We start from the raw sequence: 21,554 nt of genomic DNA on the forward strand, positions 1-21,554 counted from the left end.
ATATCATAGAGCTATAGCATAGGGCACTCCCTTTTCCTTGGGATCCCTGAAACCATGTTCATTTCTATCAGATCAAAAAACAGACAAATGGAAGGGTAGTGTTGAATTTTGAATATTCAGTCACTAAAAGCCATGTTTCTTGCTTCCATTTTGGAAATTCCTACATAATCTCCACTATTAAAAAATTGAGCATTTTGTCAATGTAATATTATTTAAATAGGAGTATAATCCTATATGAGCAAAAAAAATAGAGTATAAATTGGACCCACCATCACCATTATTGGTGATCAATCTCATTAGACTACTTATGTCGCATTGATCATCATGGTCTCCCTATTTTGAAACATTTTTTTGTGTGAGCATACTTGTCCCATTACTAGTCATCTATCCTCAACACTTCCAAAAATATGCATTAAACAAATTCATCGAACTCTCTAACAAGTTTATTTTTAATGGACCCATTATTCCCATTCCATCGCATCCTTGTCCTTATCCCCACCCTCAAATCATTTTTTCTTATATACCCCATGTAGATGGAAACTTGAAATCTAGATATGGAAATTGTGTTACTAACTTGGAAAAGTTATGTGATGAATTGTAAGGAAAATGAACCCAAGTTGAAACTTACCAATTAAAACTTTACTACAACGAATGATCAACTTACTATAGTACAAGCTTACCAAACTAGACAAACTACCTTACCAAGTATCCAACCTTTTTCCCCAATTCTTAGACACTAACTTGTCTAAACAATGTATCCATCAAGAGGGATTTGAATCACCAATTCTTTTTGGATTTCATCTAACCCTATATTCATGATATATGCCTTCCTAAATTGTATTTGATAAATTTGATGGCACCAGCTCCACTAGCTAGGTCACTCAAATGAAACACTATTTTTCACTACATGGCATCATCGATGACTTAATGAAACTTCATGTTAGTGTATAATATTTAGACCCTAAGCAGTGGTAATGGCGATTAAATTTTTCATTGACATTTATAACTTTTGACACTTATACTCATCATCTAGGCCACTTGACAAAGCTTAAATGATCAGGTATAGTGGAAGACTACATCACTATTTCTGAGTAACTTTCTTTTCACACTAAAGGCATGTCTAACACCTTCTTTTAAGAATGATATATTAGTGGGTCTAAAGGAAGGCATAGGTGCCTAAGTATTAATGTTTCACCCTACCACTTGGGTAAAAGCCACTCAACGAGCTCAGGAATCCCACTAGGTTGTCCATAATTTATTCATCATCGGGTCACCTAGGAGACACATTTCTATATCCATGAGGTGAAAAACTTCTAGATCGTGATTGCAAATGGAGGGTCCCTAAAATATCATGGTCATTATGAAAGCATGTACATTCAAATTGGTGATTACGTTTTGAAATCCACATGTTTTCCATTGAAATGGGTGCCTGTGATAATGGCTTGGGGGTTGATGGTTATGCACACTGGGCCCCATAACCTTGGAGTTCAATAAGTTATACATGCTCTTCTAGCAAACAATGTATTGTTACACCTTCCAAGGAATTGCAATCGATTCTCCTGAGACCACCTATTCTCATTGTATGGAAAAACTACTTAAAAAGGGATATTTTAACATATAACCTAGTTCAATGCCATTCAACCCTTCGAGAACCCTTCCCAACTCATTCATTCTAACATGTAGTTAGTCTTCTTTAAACACAAAACAACTTTTGAAAACCACCCAAGGCCTCCCACCCTCTCATGGTGTGCATGATCATCCTATTCCTATCATACTTGGTAGTCTCCTCCCCAATATCCCACTTTATCATCACCCATATGATCAAAAAATGAAATTTAAAATATTGTTTAAGGATTGTTAGCTGCAAGTGCCATCTACCCTAGTACTAGTCATTATTCCTTCCATATTATCATTGTACTCAGAAAAGTAGGCATTTAATGCATATGTTCTAACTTTAATGCTCTCAATAGAATAATTGTTAAGGATACATTTCCCATTCCAATCATTAATGATCTCTTAAATGAACTCAATGGTGCTCCATTTGTTACCAAACTTAATCTCTGCTTAGGCTATCATTAAATTCATAAGAAGAAAGTTGATAGTCCCAAAATTCTTTTCCCACTCATGAAGGCCACCATGAATTCTTGGTGATGCCCTTTGTCCTTTGTAATGCACCATCAACCTTCTAGAGTCTAACAAATCACATATTTAAACCATTTCTACATCATTTTTTCCTCATCATTTTTTATGACATGCTAATCTACAATAAACTTGGCAGGGCCATGTTACCCATGTGGATCGAATCTTATAACTACTATCTCTTCATCGACTCTTTCTCAAACAATCTAAATGGTCCTTTGGTGTTTTAGAAGTAGAATGTTTGGGACATATTGTTAGAAAGGATGGTGTATGAGTGGACCCCAAGAAAATTGAAGCCATGGAGGATTGGCCATGTCCTATAACTCTTAAAAGTATATAACATTTCCCTAGTCTAGCAAGGTACTGTAAAATGTTCTTCTAGAAGTATGGAAAAACTATTTTCCCCTCATTACCTTGCTTAGAAAAATGCTTTATGTTGGAATGTAGCAACATATTACACCTTCCAAGATTTGAAGGATGGTATGTGCACAACACCTGTCTTGGGTCTATCCAACTTCACTAGAAGATTTGTTTTTAAATGTGATGCCTTGGGAAAATGAATAGGTGTTGTTATCATGCAAGAAGGAAAAGTTCAAACCCTTGGATTTTACCAGTTAATAACTTTGTGAGCAACACTTGGAAAAATCCACCTACAAAAAATAAATGTTGGCCATTTACATGTGGATATATGGCATCCATATTTTCTTGGGAAACATTTCTAGATTAAAACTAAACATCACAAACACATACTTTTTGGATCGAAGGATTTCATCCTCTCGACAACATAAATGTATTAATAATGTTATATTATGAGATCGTTTATAAGAATGGAAAGGATAATGTAGAAGCTAATGTTCTCTTTGTAAAATATGAAGAAGAAGTGTCCCCCTTTTCACTCTCATTCATTCTAGTTGACCATATGAATGAAGTTCATAATGAATGGTTCATTGATCGCAAGATTTCCATCTTGATCCAACAACTTCAACTTTATTCTAATGCATCTCCAATGTGCATTTGGCACAATTATGAGCTTCATTATAAAGGAATTTTCTATTTACTTAAGCAATCCAATTTCAAATCAATAATGCTCTTTGAACTCCACGCATTACCAATGCTAGATTAATCTAGCTTTCGTAAAACATATGAACAAATCAAATGCTTACTCTTTTAGGAAGGCGTGAAGAAGGACATCCACACTTTTATAGATGAATGTCATCTTTCCCAAAGACATAAGGGTGAAATAGTGAGAACTCTAGGTGCTTTCATCCTCTACCAATTCAACCTGCTATATGGATTGACATTTCTATGGAATTCAATGTGGGGTTACAAAAATATAGTAATAAATATGTCATCATGGTTGCGGTTGATCACATTTCAAAATATGCTTATTTTTGTGTCATCCAAAACCCTTTCAAAGCTTCCACAATCACTCAATTCTTTATGAATAAATCTTTAAATTATATGGTGTGTCACAATCATCACGGATCATAATCCACCTTCACTGCAACTTCTAACAATAATTGTTCAAGTTCCAAGGCACTCAATTAAATATTAGTATTTTCTATCACCCTTAGATTAGTCATTCGATTGAAGCTATTAATAAGTATTTGGAAGCCTATTTGAGGCACTTTACTTTAAAGTGGCATTCCCAATAGGATTAGTGATTACCCCAGCAAAATGTTGGTATAATACAACTTATCATAGTGACATTCACATAACCCCCTTTGAGTTGTTTTATCGCCAAAAACCCCCATCATTATTACATTACTTACTAGGTGCATCCAAGGTACAATAATTTGATAAAAACCTTATAGCTCGGGTTGACATATTTTGCACACTAAAAGAAAATTTGGTCATGGATCAAAATTAGATGAAGCAACAAGGCTAATCAACATCGCTCTAACCACCATTTTGAAGAAAAGTATCAAGTGATTATTTGTCTACAACCATATAAGCATGCATCTCTCAAAGATTACTACCACCAATAGCTTTCTCTCAAGTTTTATGGCCCTATAAGATCCTCAAGAACATTAGGATAGTGGCTTACAATTTAGAACTTCCAAGCCACTCTAAGATCCATCCCATATTTCATGTCTCCTACTTAAAGAAAGTAGTTGGATCCAATTTTCATGTTCAAACTAATCTACCTAAATTTCATGAAGAAGGCTCCATTTTGTTGTAGCCAATGGCCAACCTTGAAAAAAGACAGTGTCATCTCCAACAACGTACTATCCAAGAAGTTTCAGTACATTGAAAGGATACACAAATAGAGGATGCCACATGGGAACCAACAATCGGTTTGTAGCACTTTCCACATCTACAACCTTTAGGACAAGGCCATATTTTTAAGGGGAAGGGCATGTTAGGGTCTGAACCTCCCTAACCCCCTAAGTAAATAGATTACTATGAATCACTATGTATGGAAGCCATTTATTTTTTTACAAGATCGGTTACTGATATATTATAAAACAACAAGAGGGGGACTAGGTCCCAGTACATATGGAGAGGGAAGGTCAGTGGGATTGGAGCAAAATGGGAACGCAGTCCCGTCTTCCAAATCACTGCTCAAGCTTCTTAAAATTTGAAATACATAACGACTATATTGTCGAATGAACTGCCCTAACAGTAAACAAAAATTACATTGCATAGGAAGTTATCAAAGGGGTCACCAAAACTGATTAACAGAATCATCTGGAGGCTTGTCTTTCTTGTCGCTGAGCTTGGTCGAGGCTTCGCCTTGCTCGCTTTGATTCAGTGTCTTTATGTATCTTACTGCTTCTTCCAGATGTTGACATTTTTCTTTTAGCCCTTCGATTTCTGCTTTCTGCTTCTCGAATTTCTTCTTCTTGGATTTATTTTCAAACTCCACTTCAGCCTTGAGCTCATTGAAATATTTGATGAAGCATCCGATCATGAAGCAATTTGCCTTGCAGAGTGCGCAGTTGTTGTTACTCTCGATCTGATCCAAAGGATTGCCAGACATATTGGAAGCAGGGGGGGAACTATTCTTGTCCTCGATGCAGTTCTGTGCCTGAGGTCTTTTGAATGTGGGTGGGTAGAAGGCAATGATTCTGAAGTTATTGTCCGAAATTTTCCCTTTGGTTAGAAGTCTACTACAACTCAAGTAATGATTGGAGAGCAGATCTTCGCTAATGGCTGACTGATGCAGATGCCTGTAGGAGAGAGAGCTTTTGAGAGGAAGGGTGAGGCAACGGGGTGTTGAGAATGCAACAAGATGATGGAGCTTAGTGGAAAGGAGTCGCCTTCACTAAGTGAGCCTGCAGGCTATTTTTGGCGCAAAGTCTATTTTTAGACTATGTCTATTTTTAGACATATGGATCATGGTCTATGAGTTTCAGGATGTTATTTGTGGATGATTGGTCATGTTGGTAAAAATAGCTAGACTTCTATTTTTAGACATATGGGCGGAGTCTATTTTTAGACTGCCAGGCTAAAAATAGAACAGTCGAATATTATTAGCTCATAATAATATTTGGACTATAAACATTATCTTATCCTCTTGGAGCACTTCAGTTTGAGCTACAGATGTGGCACATGCAACTGTCAGAAGGAAATACGCTTTTCTTATGGGTCAGTTGAGCTATTGCATGATGGACTTCAGTTAGAACTCAAGTGATTGAGTTTGGTGGAGTTGATTGATGAGTTGATGGAGTTGTGTTCAGTTTGACTTGGTTGAACTAGTTGTATTTAGTCTAACTGCAGAATACACTAGTGATGAGTGATGTGAATTAATTATTAATTGATTCACTAATTATTAACTCATAAAGAAACTAAAGAATACATCAGTTAACTCATTGCATGGACAGTTCAGTGGAGACAAGTGTTAGAGGTTGAGACTGCTATCAGTTGTGACTATAGTTGTGCATGAGATTTGCACATGCATTGATGGAGATTGCCAATGAGGATTGCGCAGTACAAGCCAAGGAAAACGAGCTTGGATCATTCCTATTCTTGCTTTGGATTGCGCAGTAGAGGCAGGCAGACAGCGGAGGAGATTTGAACCTGTGACTTGATTCAGATCTGAGCTAGTTTGTGTGTAGCAGGTGGAGATAGTACTGAGTACTTGTGAGGAGTATTGTACTATGTATTGTTACATGTTCTCTATCATTATAATATACAGATAGTGTGGGGTTTTCAGTTGTATGCTTTCCCCGGATTACATACTGTGTTAATGTGCACATGCGATTGATGTTTCATTGTTTTTAATTCCGCAAAATTGATGATCAACGTAGAGGAGGTTATGTATTATGCATGCATTCCACAATAGTGTATAATCAGGATAATCTCTGTGAATAAGTGTCATATTATTCAAAATTTCTACATGGTATCAGAGCAGAGTTGATCATTAGATCTATTATTCAGAAAGTGTTTACATTTTATTTCTTCAGGCAGAGTCTTTAATCGGGCCAGGTAGCCTCTGGATTCATCCTTCTTTTGGAAGGTGAGATATCCGGTAAAATTCCATACAGTCAATATCTGTATGAGAAATACTTTGTTCTCGCGAATTTTAGATCAGAAGCGGTTGAGTTTTGAGCTGGTGGAATTCGAATTTGCAGCAGTGTTTTCTTGGTGTCAAAGTTGAAATGTCTTTCAACGGATTGCGATTGTAGTATGCTCTTAAGGGCAGCTCGAATTATATTGCATGGAAAGACATGATGGAGGCGGTGTTAGATGACAATGGGCTGAAGGAGTTCATAGAGGCCGAGGTCCCAAAGCCTACTGATGCTGCTCACATTGAGGTTTGGAAAAAGAAGACAGCAAAGTGTCGAAGGATTCTTTTGGAGGGCGTGAAGGATCACATTGTGTCCAGCCTGCATGGAAAGGCTTCTCCATACTTGATCTGAAAATGGAATGTACTTGTTTAAGGGTGCAAGGTATCCATTTCCCATAATTTCAAATGTGAGTTATACACTCCAAGTGACCTCTGAAAATGTGAAAACTTCTTATTTCTTATACAGAGATAGACCGTAGGGGCATTCACCGGACATGTCACCTCTAAAGAGAGGATGAGTTCCAGAGGCTACCTGGCCCTCTACAGGCTCTGCCTAAAGAAATAATGAAGTAAACACTTAGAAGTCTTTGACATACACATACTTGAAGTTTGATGTCTTGCGGAATAAGACAAATAACTTTCTGCAGCTGAATAGGTGATTATGTGTGTATGCAAGTTATGTATATTTGTTGTTTAACACTTTACATCAAATTTTTTTAGCATATCATCTTCATAAAATAAAGACATCCAAATGATGAAGCACTTCACCCCTTCTGGGCTACATCTGCTGGACCAAGCCTCTCAAACTAGGCTTGTCCTCTTGTATTAAAAATCCTAAAAAGGATAATACAAGAATATGAGTGTCTCGAAATACATAGCTGACTGTAAATACAGAATCAGAAGATAGGAATTAGCTAAAAATGCTCTTTCCCAAACACTAAATAGTGAAATTGTACCTTATAGAGTACTTTCCCCAATTGGCCCTTGTGGCCCTTTAAACTTGAATGGAGAATTTCGAGGTGAAGATGACCTCAATTGGTTCTGAAACCTCTGCCATTAGACTCAGAAGGTCGAAAATAGCAGACATAGGCTTTTGAATCACCAAAAATGGATGAACATGGCCCCCAAACAACTCAAGCACTGAAATGGCCCTAGTGGCCCTGAAAGCTTCCCTGAAGCTAAACAGTGAGAAGAATGCCTCAACAGGAAAAATGAGTTGTATAAATGGATTTAGAATGCTGAAAAACTTTAGGAATGACCTTCGTTTCACATTCACTGGCTGCACAATTCCCAATGCAACTCCCAAACTGATTTGGCCTTGGTGGCTCCTGGAACTTCCACGAAGCAAAATCACCTGAAAATGACCTTAGATGGCTGTGAAACCTATGCCAATGGCTTCAGAAGGTCGAAGAGACCCAAAATCAAAAAAAATTCGTCCAAAAAAGACTTTCCTAGCCAAAGTTATGGCTCATTGAAGATTTCCTCCAGTTTGGCCTAGAATCACTCCAGCTAACTGTAGTGGAAGTCCAGATAGGCCCGCCAATTATGGCGGGACCGCCCAAATTTGGCGGTCTACCAAGAATCCTGCCAACAAATCCTGACCTGACTGCCGGATTTAACTGTTTGGTGTTAAAGCGCATGTGAATGCATTTATAACACTGGCAGTCTTTCTCGGATTGCGCGCCCAAAATTGTGGTTGACGGGTAGTCTAACCGTTGTTTAACCCGGACTTTGGGGACATGTGACCACCACGTATTATAACCGTTGAACGTTATTAGCGCCGGCGGTTTAGTGGATAGGCCCGTGGTCTTATGCTGTGGTCTCATGAGTGGGGGTTGGCCCCATTCGGAACCCGCTCCAACTACATTTAAACTTCATATTAAATGTCTGCCGCCCATCGTTCAAGATCTACCATTGTGGCCTAACGGTAAGGCGTTTGGTTGGTGCCTAACAGGTCACAGGTTCAATCCGCCGAAATGGCAAACAAATTTTTGAAATACGCCATGCTGCTGACGTCACCTTGGGCCACGTGGTGGCCTCCGGGCCTGCCACGTGGCAGCCTGCCATTCGCTGCCCAAAAAGAATATTCTCTGGAATATTCTGGGAATATTCTATTTTAAAAATTTTTGAAAAAATTCAAAATTTCAATGTTATTGGGCAATTTTTCTTTTTGGCATAACTTCCTCATACGGAGACCGTTTTCCGAACCGTTCACAGTTCCGGAATCAGGAAGATGAGCTCTATCCGTTTGTTTAGGTTCAAACCAGTTCTAAGCACTTTCATTTTTGACCATTTTACGACACTTAGTCCTGAGCTCCTGATCACACCTCCCAAATGAGAGGGCTTTTGGTCCCCAAAAGCTCACTGAATCTCTGAACTGAACTGTACAGCACTTGAGGAACAGAAATATCCTCTTCCGTTCAGCCAAAAGAGCATATTGATGCTAAAATGTCCTGCCTTATCAACTGTCACAATGCCCATCCATGGCACCTCCGCTCCAGAAGAAGAGCTACCTCCCAAATGAGAAGGCTTTTACAAAGATGAAACACTTCATCATTTCTCCTCTTTACAATCTTGGAGATCAAATTAACTTTTTCCAAGTCAATATCACATTACATGCATGGTTAAAAACAAAGTAATCAACCCTTCAAGTTAATCACACATACATGTTTAAAATACAAGGAAATCATCATGATCCCTGTGCTCATGCATATCATTCTCATGCATGCAGTTTATCCTTCAACTTTCTCTTAAGTACAATCATAAGTACAAGATCCTCGATCACATGTACATGTCCTTTCAAAGCTGAAATGAATATAACTTTCGCTGCGATAGAGTGAGTCTCATACTCAGCTTTTCCATCCTACAACTTGCATTTCCTTAACAAAGAAAATGCATTCAATCAAAAGACATGCAACTTTAATTGGATAAGAATTCTAACCATTTCTTACCAATCCATTTCAAAGGCGCTTCCTTTAACTGCACATCGATATCAACATGTGTATCATCTTGACACATATCAATGATGGAAACTTCCTTCCCATTCTTGCCATACTCTTTCTCCAATTTCTTCAACTTTTGTGGAAGCATTGTTGGATTCAGAGTCCAACACCTTTCAACAGTATGTCCATGCTTATGGCAATAAGTGCAACACATGTTCATCTTCTTGACAGCATGATTTACATTGTTCAATGGAACTTTGGCTTCTTGCCTCCTTTCCTTCAAAAGTTTCCTGTATGTTGCCATTCTTTTCCAACATCTAGAAACACTATGGTTAACCAAACCACAAAAAGAACATGCAATTCTTTTCCAATGCTTATGTGGAAATTTTCCATGCTTTAAATGATCAAAGGAAATATGATTGAAATCAGATTTATACCTTTCTCTTTCACCTTCATTACCTTCATGAGGAGGTGAATCAAATGAAGAAGAAGCTCCTTTTGGAACACCATCAATCCCTTCAATGGTTTTATAGCTTTCACAATTATCTTGTTCAAGTGCATGCTTATGCACGCCTTCTTCCTTCATGGCTGCTTTGGAACTTTCTTCATAAGATTGTCCATAGCCAAGACCCAAATTCTTAGGCCTTACCTCAACCATTATTGGCTCAACTATACCCTGTGCATGTTTGCCCAATCCTTTTCCTTCATATCCCATTTTGGACATCAACTTGGACCCTATGCCTCTGGTATGTTTCTCAAAAGAACCAACATAAACATTCTTATAAGAATTTGAAGACAAACTAGAATTGTTTACCTCTTCTTCAACACTGCTTAAGACACCTTTCAAGCTACACAATCAAGCTAGTGATGTCAGTCAAGCAAACCTAGTGCTCTGATACCATCTGATCTGAAAATGGAATGTACTTGTTTAAGGGTGCAAGGTATCCATTTCCCATAATTTCAAATGTGAGTTATACACTCCATGTGACCTCTGAAAATGTGAAAACTTCTTATTTCTTATACAGAGATAGACTGTAGGGGCATTCACCGGACATGTCACCTCTAAAGAGAGGATGAGTTCCAGAGGCTACTTGGCCCTCTACAGGCTCTGCCTAAAGAAATAATGAAGTAAACACTTAGAAGTCTTTGACATACACATACTTGAAGTTTGATGTCTTGCGGAATAAGACAAATAACTTTCTGCAGCTGAATAGGTGATTATGTGTGTATGCAAGTTATGTATATTTGTTGTTTAACACTTTACATCAGATTTGTTTAGCATATCATCTTCAGCAAATAAAGACATTCAAATGATGAAGCAGTTCACCCCTTCTGGGCTACATCTGCTGGACCAAGCCTCTCAAACTAGGCTTGTCCTCTTGTATTAAAAATGCTACAAAGGATAATACAAGAATATGAGTGTCTCGAAAGACAGATCTGACTATAAATACAGAATCAGAAGATAGGAATTAGCTAAACATGCTCTTTCCCAAACACTAAACAGTGAAATTGTACCTTATACAGTACTTTCCCCAATTGGCCCTTGTGGCCCTTTAAAATTGAATGGCGAATTTCGAGGTGAAGATGACCTCAATTGGTTCTAAAACCTCTGCCATTAGACTCAGAAGGTCGAAAATAGCATACATAGGCTTTTGAATCACCAAAAATGGATGAACATGGCCCCCAAATAGCTCAAGCACTGAAATGGCCCTGGTGGCCTTTAAAGCTTCCCTAAAGATAAACAGTGAGAAGAATGCCTCAACAGCAAAACGAGCTCTATCCGGTCGTTCAGGTTCAAACCAGTTCTGAGTACTTTCATTTTTGACCATTTTACGACACTTAGTCCTGAGCTCCTGATCAATACTTGATGTGGAAAGCGTTGACAGATTTATTCCAAAGCAAGAGCGACCAGAGGAAGTTGGCGCTCAAGGATAAACTCAGAAACATTAAGTGTGAGAAAGGAGACAGTATGCCCAAGTATCTCACGAAGTTCACTCAATGCCGGGATGAGCTGGGAAGTGTGGGGGTGACTGTCAATGATGAGGACTTGGTGAGATTGGCTCTTCTTGGTCTTCCGAAGAGTTGGCATTCCTATCAGGACTCTGTCAATGGTCGGGAGAAATTGCCAGGATGGTAGAGACTTTGGTCAGATCTTGTGCAAGAGGAGATCAGGCGGAATACCAGGGACGGATCTTCATCAAAGGCACCTGATGAAGAAAATTGTGCTTTGGTTGCCAAAGCAAAGAAGGGGAAGAACAAGAAAGCTTCTCATTCCGGTGCGAAAGGCAAGAAGCAGGACATGTCCAAGGTGAAGTGCTTTCACTGTCACCAGCATGGACACTATGCCACAAATTGTCTGGAGAAGAAGAAAAATAATCAAGTTGTTGGATCTGCAGCGGGAGACGCCTTAGCCTCGCAGTTTGAGCTGGATTTTTCGTTGATTTCATGCTTGGTATCAAGTGTGATGGGATCGGTATGGTTCTTGGACAGTGGTGCGTCTTTTCACATGATAGGAGATTGAGATTTGTTTTCTGATCTGGAGGAGAAAGATCTTGGAGTGCACATCGAGATGGGCGATGATGGTAGATACAGTGCGACTGGTATTGGTACCATTTCCTTTGAGAGGGAGTCTAGTAAACCCTTCGTATTGAAGGAAGTGATGCATGTTCCAGGATTGAAGAAGAATCTTATCTCTGTGGCAATGTTATAAGACAAGGGATACGATGTTGTTATCAGCGAGGGAAAGGCTTCCCTATGCAGTAAGACAACTGGAGAAACCCGGAAGATAGGGGTTCGAGTCAGGAACCTTTATCAGTTGCATGTAGATGGCTGCGCAGCAATGGCATGCAAGGCAGAAGGATTGGTCAGCCGGGATGATGGCGAGCTGTGGCATAGGAGGTTGGGCCACCTTCACCATGGAGCTTTGAAGATACTGCAATAGATTACTACTGGGCTTCCTAAAGGCACTCTTGCGCAGTCAGATCAATGCAAGGGGTGTACTTTGGGAAAATTTGTGAAAGCCACCTTTCATGAGAAGGATAGTCGCGCCACGACGATCCTTGAGAGAATTCACACAGACGTGTGTGGACCTTTCTTAGTAGCTTCGACAGCAAAGCACAAGTACTATGTGATCTTTGTTGATGATTTCTCTCGAAAGTGCTGGATATTCTTCATGAAGAAGAAGAGCAAGACATACTCAAAGTTCTGTGAGTTCAAAGCATTGGTCGAGAAGGAATCGGGGAAGAAGGTGAAGGCTCTTAGGAGCGACAATGGTGGTGAATTCATCTCTGGTGAGTTCAAGGACTTCTGCAGCGCAGAAGGGATTCGAAGAGAGCTCATAGCTCCCCATAACCCACAGCAGAACGGGGTTGCTGAGCGGAAGAACAGAACGATCGTGGGTGCTGCATGGGCGATGTTGCATGATCATGGCCTACCCCTTCACTTGCGGGCAGAAGCATGCAATACTACAGTATAAGTGCAGAACCGGTGTCCTCACAGGATACTTGGCATGAGTACACCCGAGGAGGCTTATTCTGGTAAGAGGCCTGATATTTCTCATTTGAGGATTTTTGGTTCTAACGTTTACATGCATGTGACAAAGGATGCCAGGAAGAAGCTGGAGCCAGCCACAGAGGTTGGGATATTTGTGGGGTACACTGATATGCCCCACAACTATCGTGTGTATTTTCCAGACAGTCGCAAGACTGTTGTGCGACGGGATATCAAATTTAAGGAGGAGAAAGCCATGAAGTGTTCGCTTGAGAGGGAGCCACACTTGCATGCAGATGAGGAGCTATTAGTTCCTAAGGATGAGCTTCAGGACGTGGATCAGCCACAAGATGAAGTTCATGGAGTGGAAGAGACCACTCATGCAGCGCCAACCATCAGAGGGCGAAAGTGCACTACAGAAGCTGAGCGACTGGCTCAAGATGCAGAGAAGGTTGTAGGACCACCTATAGGACAACGCAGGCAGAGACAATCACCTGATCGGTACACTGGATACATGGCTCTTGTGAGCAAATGTGTCGTGACGGAGCCATCCTCTTTCGAGGAAGCTGTGGAGGATCCCGCATGGGTAGATGCCATGGTGGAAGAGTATGATTCGATTGTCAGAAACAGTGTATGGGAGATTGTCCCAAGACCGGAGGGGAAATCAGTGGTGGGTTCGAGATGGATCTACAAAGTGAAGCAGGCAGCTAACGGGAGTGTGGAGAAGTACAAGGCAAGATTTGTTGCCCAAGGCTTTTCACAGATAGAGGGGATCGATTATGAGGAGACCTTTGCACCTTTCGCAAGGTATTCTTCCATATGGACGATTCTTGCTCTCTCATCACAGATGGGGTGGCACATTCATCAGATGGATGTGAAGACTGCGTTCCTCAACGGAGTCATTGAGGAGGAGGTGTACATAAAGCAGCCCGAAGGTTTCGAGATCTTCAACAGTGAGTCGCATGTGTGCAGGCTCAAGAGAGCGATGTATGGGTTGAAACAAGCACCACGTGCTTGGTACACACTTATAGACAGTTATTTCACCGGACTTGGATTCTCCAAGAGTGAGGTGGATCCTAACCTATACCAGATTGTGGTGGAGGGTAAGTTGCTTATCATTGTACTTTATGTAGATGATTTGATTTTGACAGGTGATGAGTTTTTGATACTTTCATGCAAGGAGGATCTTGCTAAGGAGTTTGAGATGAAGGACTTGGGCCTCCTTCATTATTTCCTGGGATTGGAAATTTGGCAGCGCAGTGATGGACTATTTGTTTCTCACGGTAAGTATGCTTGGGAGATACTGGAGAAGTTCAACATGCATGGCTGCAAGCCTATTGATACTCCTCTTCCTGGAGGTTGGAGGAAGGAGGATGCTACTTCAACAGAAGTAGTGGATGCCACTGTTTATCGACAGTTGGTGGGGTAGCTTATGTATCTGGTCAATACACAACCCGATATATGCTATGCTGTTAACCAACTTTCACAAGCTATGGTTAAGCCAACCAAGCTCTTCTGGAAGGCAGGCAAGCATGTATTGCGTTATCTCAGAGGCACATCAGGATATGGATTGTGGTACAGACAGGAGGATGAGGTGAAGCTATGTGGCTTCATGGATGCAGATTGGGCAGGGAGCCCAACGGATAGAAAGAGCACATCTGGAGGGATTTTCAGTATCGGGTCGATAGCAGTTTCTTGGTACAGTAGGAAGCAGAGATCCATGGCACTCAGTTCAGTAGAGGCCGAGTATATGGCAGCAAGTTTGGCTGCATGCGTGGCTATATGGGTGAGGAAGATCTTGGTCGAGTTGTTCGGTTCATACTTGGAACCTAGTGTGATTTATTGTGATAACCAGAGTTGCATTAAACTCTCGGCTAATCCAGTAATTCATGATAGATCTAAGCACATTGACATTAGGTACCATCATATCAGAGATTTTGTGCAGCGGATAATCATGTTACTTTCATACATTCCAACGGAGGATCATGATGCTGATATCTTGACGAAGGCGCTCACCAGGAGCAAATTCGAATACCACCGAGGCAGGATATGGGTTGCAGATAATCCATATCTTGTTGAGAGGGAGTGTTGAGAATACAACAAGATGATGGAGCTTAGTGGAAAGGAGTCGCCTTCACTAAGTGGGCCCGCAGGCTATTTTTGGCGCAAAGTCTATTTTTAGACATATGGATCATGGTCTATGAGTTGCAGGATGCTATTTGTGGATGATTGGTCATGTTGGTAAAAATAGATGGACTTCTATTTTTAGACATATGGGCGGAGTCTATTTTTAGACTGCCAGGCTAAAAATAGAACTGTCGAATATTATTAGCTCATAATAATATTTGGACTATAAACATTATCTTATGCTCTTGGAGCACTTCAGTTTGAGCTACAGATGTGGCACATGCAACTGTCAGAAGGAAATACGCTTTTCTTATGGGTCAGTTGAGCTATTGCATGATGGACTTCAATTAGAACTCAAGTGATTGAGTTTGGTGGAGTTGATTGATGAGTTGATGGAGTTGTGTTCAGTTTGACTTGGTTGAACTAGTTGTATTTAGTCTAACTGCAGAATACACTAGTGATGAGTGATGTGAATTAATTATTAATTGATTCACTAATTATTAACTCATAAAGCAACTAAAGAATACATCAGTTAACTCAGTGCATGGACAGTTCAGTGGAGACAGGTGTTAGAGGTTGAAACTGCTATCAGTTGTGACTATAGTTGTGCATGAGATTTGCACATGCATTGATGGAGATTGCCAATGAGGATTGTGCAGTACAAGCCAAGGAAAACGAGCTTGGATCATTCCTATTCTTGCTTTGGATTGCACAGTAGAGGCAGGGAGACAGCGGAGGAGATTTGAACCTGTGACTTGATTCAGATCTGAGCTAGTTTGTGTGTAGTAGGTGGAGATAGTACTGAGTACTTGTGAGGAGTATTGTACTATGTATTGTTACATGTTCTTTATCATTATAATATACAGATATTGTGGGGTTTTCAGCTGTATGCTTTCCCTGGATTACATACTGTGTTAATGTGCGCATGCGATTGATGTTTCATTGTTTTTAATTCCGCAAAATTGATGATCAACGTAGAGGAGGTTATGTATTATGCATGCATTCCGCAATAGTGTATAATCAGGATAATCTCTGTGAATAAGTGTCATATTATTCAAAATTTCTACACGGGGAAGGATCAGCCTGATAGGGGGATCAGTTACTTTTGACGATGAGGGAGGGAAGAAACGGGGAGGATGGGAGAAGATTTGGGGGCAAGGAGAGGGATTTAACTGCGTGGAACAGAGAGTCTCCACTGAAGTAGCTTGAATAGCCCTGAGCTTAAACGGAACCACAAGGGCAAACCGAGTGTTAGCAGAAATATTACATAGACAAGTAACTAAAACAACAATACCTCTGCCGACGCTCAAGAGGGAAGGGGAGTAGCTAAAGATGCTCCTCGGACACCACCAGAAACAGACACTGCAACTTGATCTGCATGTGCTGTAGAGAGGCTTCTTCATATGAGGCAACCTTATCCCGAGCTACTTCTTATAGAAGTTGATAGGAAATCCCTCGTGATCCTTCCTGATTGTTGATACATTGCGATCTGTGACAAAGCTGATTCCCCTGCGCTTGAAAAGACTGTTGCCCACTTCTATCTTGTCTTGGGGATGATATTTTTTATTCATGAGGATCCTTTGTATATTGCTCTGAACGGGAAATATTTTTCGCGCTGCTCTAGGCAGATTTCCTTTGATTTTTGTGACTGTCATATGCTGGAAAATCGTAGTTTGGGACTGCATAGTACTGTGTTTCCTTTTTTCCATGAGTGATGTTTTTCCCATTATTTTTTTTATTATGGGCCATATCACCCCAGCAGACTGGTTATGGAATTGATTTTTCGTAGACAACATTATTTTCTTTTGTTGTCCCAACCTCTCTGTCCATCGCCTTGTTGGCTAAGGCATCTGCTGCCTGGTTATGAACTCTTAGCACATGTTTATAGACCACTTTCCCTAACAGGTTGATATTTTCATTGATTCTCTGCTTTATCTTATTCAAGGCTAGGTTTTTAAAATCTCTTCCAGAATCCATTGCTACTATTATAATAGCAGAGTCTCCTATAATAATTGGATCTTTGACTTGGAGCTTTGTGAGGAGGCTGGTTCCCATTAACAAGCCATAAGCCTCTACTCTATTGTTTGACAGAGTCCCAAGCCCCCACTCGAACGTTGATATTGTTTCACCTTGCTAATCCCGAATTAGCCCACCCGCCCCAGCTCTTCTGGGATTGTTCTTTGAAGCTCCATCAAAGAAGAGTATGAAGTTTTTTTGGTTTTTGATCCATTCCTCTACTTCCCTTTCATTTCCCCGCAGCTTCCAATTTGCTTGTTTGTTTCCGACATTCTTTGGAATATAATTTCTGGCTAGGCCATCCAAGGGGATTTTATTGTACCAAACTTTTTCTGCGTGTGTCCAGTTGGTTTGATCAGGGGGAGGCATACTTTTGGCGTTGATCATTTCCGCTATTTGAGCCCAAGTTTTGGCAAGAATCGTCCCTAAACTTGGCTTTTTGCCCTTGAAGATGCACTTGTTCCTGGCCAACCAGATGTGCCAGCAAAGAGTGGAGGGAAGGCACTTCCAAACACTTAGGATGGCTGCCTTATTTCGCTTTGCATGAGGATAGCTATGAGCCCAATTTTTGAATAACGAAGACAGCTGCACAATTGGATCAATATTCATTTCGAGGGGGCAGATAACCTGTTTCCAGCACTGTCTGGCTATGTGGCAATTCAAGAAGAGATGTTGGGAGCTCTCTTCTTCAGCAAGGCAAAGAACACACATTGACGGCCCATGGATGCCCTTTTTCCTCAAATTCTCAGCAGTAAGAATCCTCCCTTTTAATAGGGTCCACACGAAGAACTTGACTTTAGGAAGGCAAGCGTTCTTCCACACAGCAGTCCAGAGGCTCCACTTATCGAGGTTGCTATAATTGCGGAGGAAGTTGTAACCAGATTTGACAGTGTAGTCTCCTCCACTGGGATCCCAAATATATGTATCCATGTTCTGTTTGTTTATTGGAGCTAAGCCATATAGAAGTGCCTTCAAATCTTCCCACTGATCAGCAAGGCGATTTGGAAGAGCTGGCATTTTCCAAGCTATCCATCTATCTTGGTTCCACTCCGAAATAGAGAATAAGGAAGATATGCCCTTCTCCTCCATCTAGTCATGAAGGTCATTCAGATTGTGGTGTCCTTTTAACGGGGTTGCTCCCATGATTCTGTCGTTCCAGATGGAGGTGTTTTCTCCATTTCCAGGATTCTTTGAGAGTTGATCTTTGATGTGGGGGATGGATTTTTTGATAAGTCTCCAAATTTGGGTACAAGGGCGGTCAGGATCAGCCCATTAATCAGCAAAGACCTCTGACCGTTGAGGTATTTCCTGGCCAAGGCTTCTCCCCACCACTGATCCTGACCAATAAGCATGTGCCAGACTAATTTTATACCAAGAGCTTTGTTTGTTAAATTTGGGAGACGGATGGAGATACCTCCATATTCGAAAGGAAGGGTGACTTGATCCCACCAAACCAAACTGAACTTCTTGGAGTCCTGTCTCCCCCCCGCCAAAGGAAGCCTCTGATGATGAGCTCCATTTGTTTATGGATGCTAGCTGGAGCCAAAATTAAAGCAAACTGGTAGATAGGCAAAGCCGAAAGGAGCGCTTTGATTAAGATAGTTCTACCAGCCAAGTTTAACCACATCATTCCCCAGCTTTGGATTTTCCCTCTTACTTTCTCAATTTGTTTATTCCAAGTCTCTGTCTTAATCCCTTCTTTGGCCAATGGTAAACCCAAATATATGAAGTGGCTCCAATTTTGCTGAACTGGGATTTCCAGAATTTGGGAAATCCTTTGCATGATGTTGTTTGGCACATTCCAGGTGTATATTCTACATTTTTTGTTGTTCAAAAGACCTCCAGAGACAGCTAGAAAGTCATCTAACACCTTTTTGAACCTTCTAGCAATTATACTAGATGCTCCCCCAATCAAAAGGGTGTCGTCTGCGAAGAGAGAGTGATTAATTTCTTTAACACCTCGTGCAATTCTTATGCCTGTAATCTCTCTTCTCAAACGCTGATTTTCCAGCTGTAAACTTAAAGTTTCTGCCATAATGATGTACAGAAAAGGAGAGAGCGGGCATCCCTGCCTCAGTCCTCTTGAGCTGCGAAAGTATCTGCAGGGTCTTCCATTAATCAGAGGTGCGATCCATGGGTTGGAAATGCATGCTTCGATGATCCTAATGAACTTGTCTGAAATGCCAAACTTTTGTAAAACTGCAGCAAGAAAACGATGGCAAACACGGTCAAAAGCGTTAGCCATATCCAACTTTATAACCATTCCTCTTTCATTGTTTTGGACGCTACTGTGTATGGCTTCTTGAATGAGGATTACATTGTCAGTTATTTGCCTTTTTGGAATGAAGCCCCCTTGGTTTTCCAAAATGATACAAGGAAGGATTTTTTTAGATGGTTTGCCAAAATCTTGGTGATGATTTTATATGAAGAGTTACATAGAGAAATTGGCCTGAATCTATCAAAGGAGACTAGGTTTGGCTCCTTGGGGATAAGAGCCAGGTGTGAAGTTTTTGTATTTTCCCCCACTTTATGCTTTTTGAAAACATTCTTGATCATACGTACCAGATCTTTTTGGATTGTCTCCCAATGGCTCTTATAGAAGGCGATGGTGAATCCATCGGGGCCTGGAGCTTTTTCTGGATGCATGCTCCAAACAGCTTCCCTTATTTCTTCCGTTGTTACCTCCTTCTCAAACTCACTGTTTTTCTGATCGTTGTCTTTGCTGCTAATTTGATGAAGAAAATCAACGCTATCCACTTGTTGTTCCTCAGCTGTGAGGAGGGATTTAAAGTGGTGAAACGCTGCTTCTTTTATTTCCTCTTTCCCCTTGATTTCCTACCCTGCCACATGGATTTTGTCGATTTGGTTGCCTGCTTGATGAATCTTGAGGTTGTTGTGGAAAAAGGTTGTGTTCTTGTCCCCTGCTTGGATCCAAAGACATCTGGATTTTTGTCTAAGTTCCTCCTCTTCGTTTCTATTTTGTTGATATAGGGCCACAAACAGTTCTGCTTCGTGGGCTTTGTCTTGTTCAGTAACTTGTTGACTTTCCTTTTCTTTGTTCCACTTCTCCAGCTTGTCTTGCAATTCTGATTTTTGATTCTTGTCTCTTACAGCTTCTTCTCTGGCCCACGTTTTAATTTTTTCTCTCACATTTTTAAGCTTAGTCTCCCATACATACTGTGGGGAGCCCAACACCTCTTCTTCCCAGCTCTTTTTGATCAAATTCCTGAAGTTGTCCTTGTTGTCCCAAATTTTGTTGTACTTAAATGGAATCGGACCCTGATTTTCCCACTTGTCCAAAATGAGCACAACCGGCTTGTGATCGGAGGCTGAGGCATGCACGATTTTGCTCTTTATGGACGAGAAACTTGCTGCAATATCCTCCTGGATCAAGATTCTATCAAGCCTTTCTTTTATGTTATGAATGCCCGTTCTTTTGTTGCTCCATGTGAATTTTCCGTTGTTGGGATGGATATCAAGCAACTTATGTTCAGCAATAATGTCCTCCAAGGCAGCTCTTGACAGATCTCCTATGAATCTACCTCCCAGCTTTTCCTCTATATTCCGGATCAGATTTAGATCCCCTCCCATTATTAGATTGTCAATCTGGGCATCTTGTACCTCTTCTTTTAGAGACTCCCAACATAAGGCTTTGTCTCTATAATGATTCGGTGAGTATATATTTATAACCGTATATGTGATGTTTGTATTCTTCTTTATTAGATCTGTCCTAACCCAGCTGTTGTTGAGTTTTTGGCTGATAATTTTCCAGTTCCATTTATTCCACAACGTACCAATGCCTCCTGATGCCCCGTTTGAATCTGTTGCTATTCCTTCATAATTTTTTTGGGTTGCTATCAAATTTTGAAATTCTCGGTTATTAATTTTGGTCTCTTGGATCATTAAAACATCTGGTTGTTCCTACTTTATCAGATCTCTTGTTGCGTTGAGTTTTAAGGCAGAACCCAACCCCCTGCTGTTCCAAGAGACCAAGATCATTATTTACTTGGTTTATGGTGGTTCCCCGCCTTTTCCTTTGGCTGCGTTTTTTCCACACTCCCTTTCTGTTTGCCCAAGAAGGTGTCCATAGGTTGTTGAGTTCCGATAGCCATGTCCTTTGTTGCAGCCTCATCTCTAAGTTCCTTGTTGGATTTCCTCCCAGCTTTTTTTGGCTGTTCCAAAGTATTGGTTGTTTCTTTGACTTTGTTTCTGGTGAGGATTCTATCGATTGAAGGGGGGGGAGGGGAGGAAGCACTGGCATTAGCATTTAGCTGGGGAGGGGAGTGAGGAGATGGAGGGTCATCTTCAAGAAGTTCGAAGGGATTAGA

General features: G+C 40.7%; 2 protein-coding genes across 2 annotated transcripts; both read right to left on the reverse strand.

Moving 5' to 3' along the window:
* Window positions 1–17,343: 17,343 nt before the first annotated feature.
* On the reverse strand, window positions 17,344–18,315 carry LOC149206179 (uncharacterized). The gene has a single exon (XM_089397620.1). The coding sequence runs from the start codon at window positions 18,313–18,315 to the stop codon at window positions 17,344–17,346; it is 972 nt and encodes a 323-aa protein (XP_089253746.1).
* Window positions 18,316–20,061: 1,746 nt separating this feature from the next.
* LOC149206180 (uncharacterized) lies at window positions 20,062–20,817 on the reverse strand. The gene has a single exon (XM_089397621.1). It carries the CDS (start codon window positions 20,815–20,817, stop codon window positions 20,062–20,064), a length of 756 nt encoding a protein of 251 aa, XP_089253747.1.
* Between the last annotated feature and the right edge of the window lie 737 nt (window positions 20,818–21,554).

Source organism: Pinus tabuliformis, chromosome 1_2 (genome assembly GCF_031772625.1).
Source record: "Pinus tabuliformis cultivar Carrire ecotype Pingquan chromosome 1_2, CPIR1, whole genome shotgun sequence".
NCBI lineage: Eukaryota > Viridiplantae > Streptophyta > Pinopsida > Pinales > Pinaceae > Pinus > Pinus tabuliformis.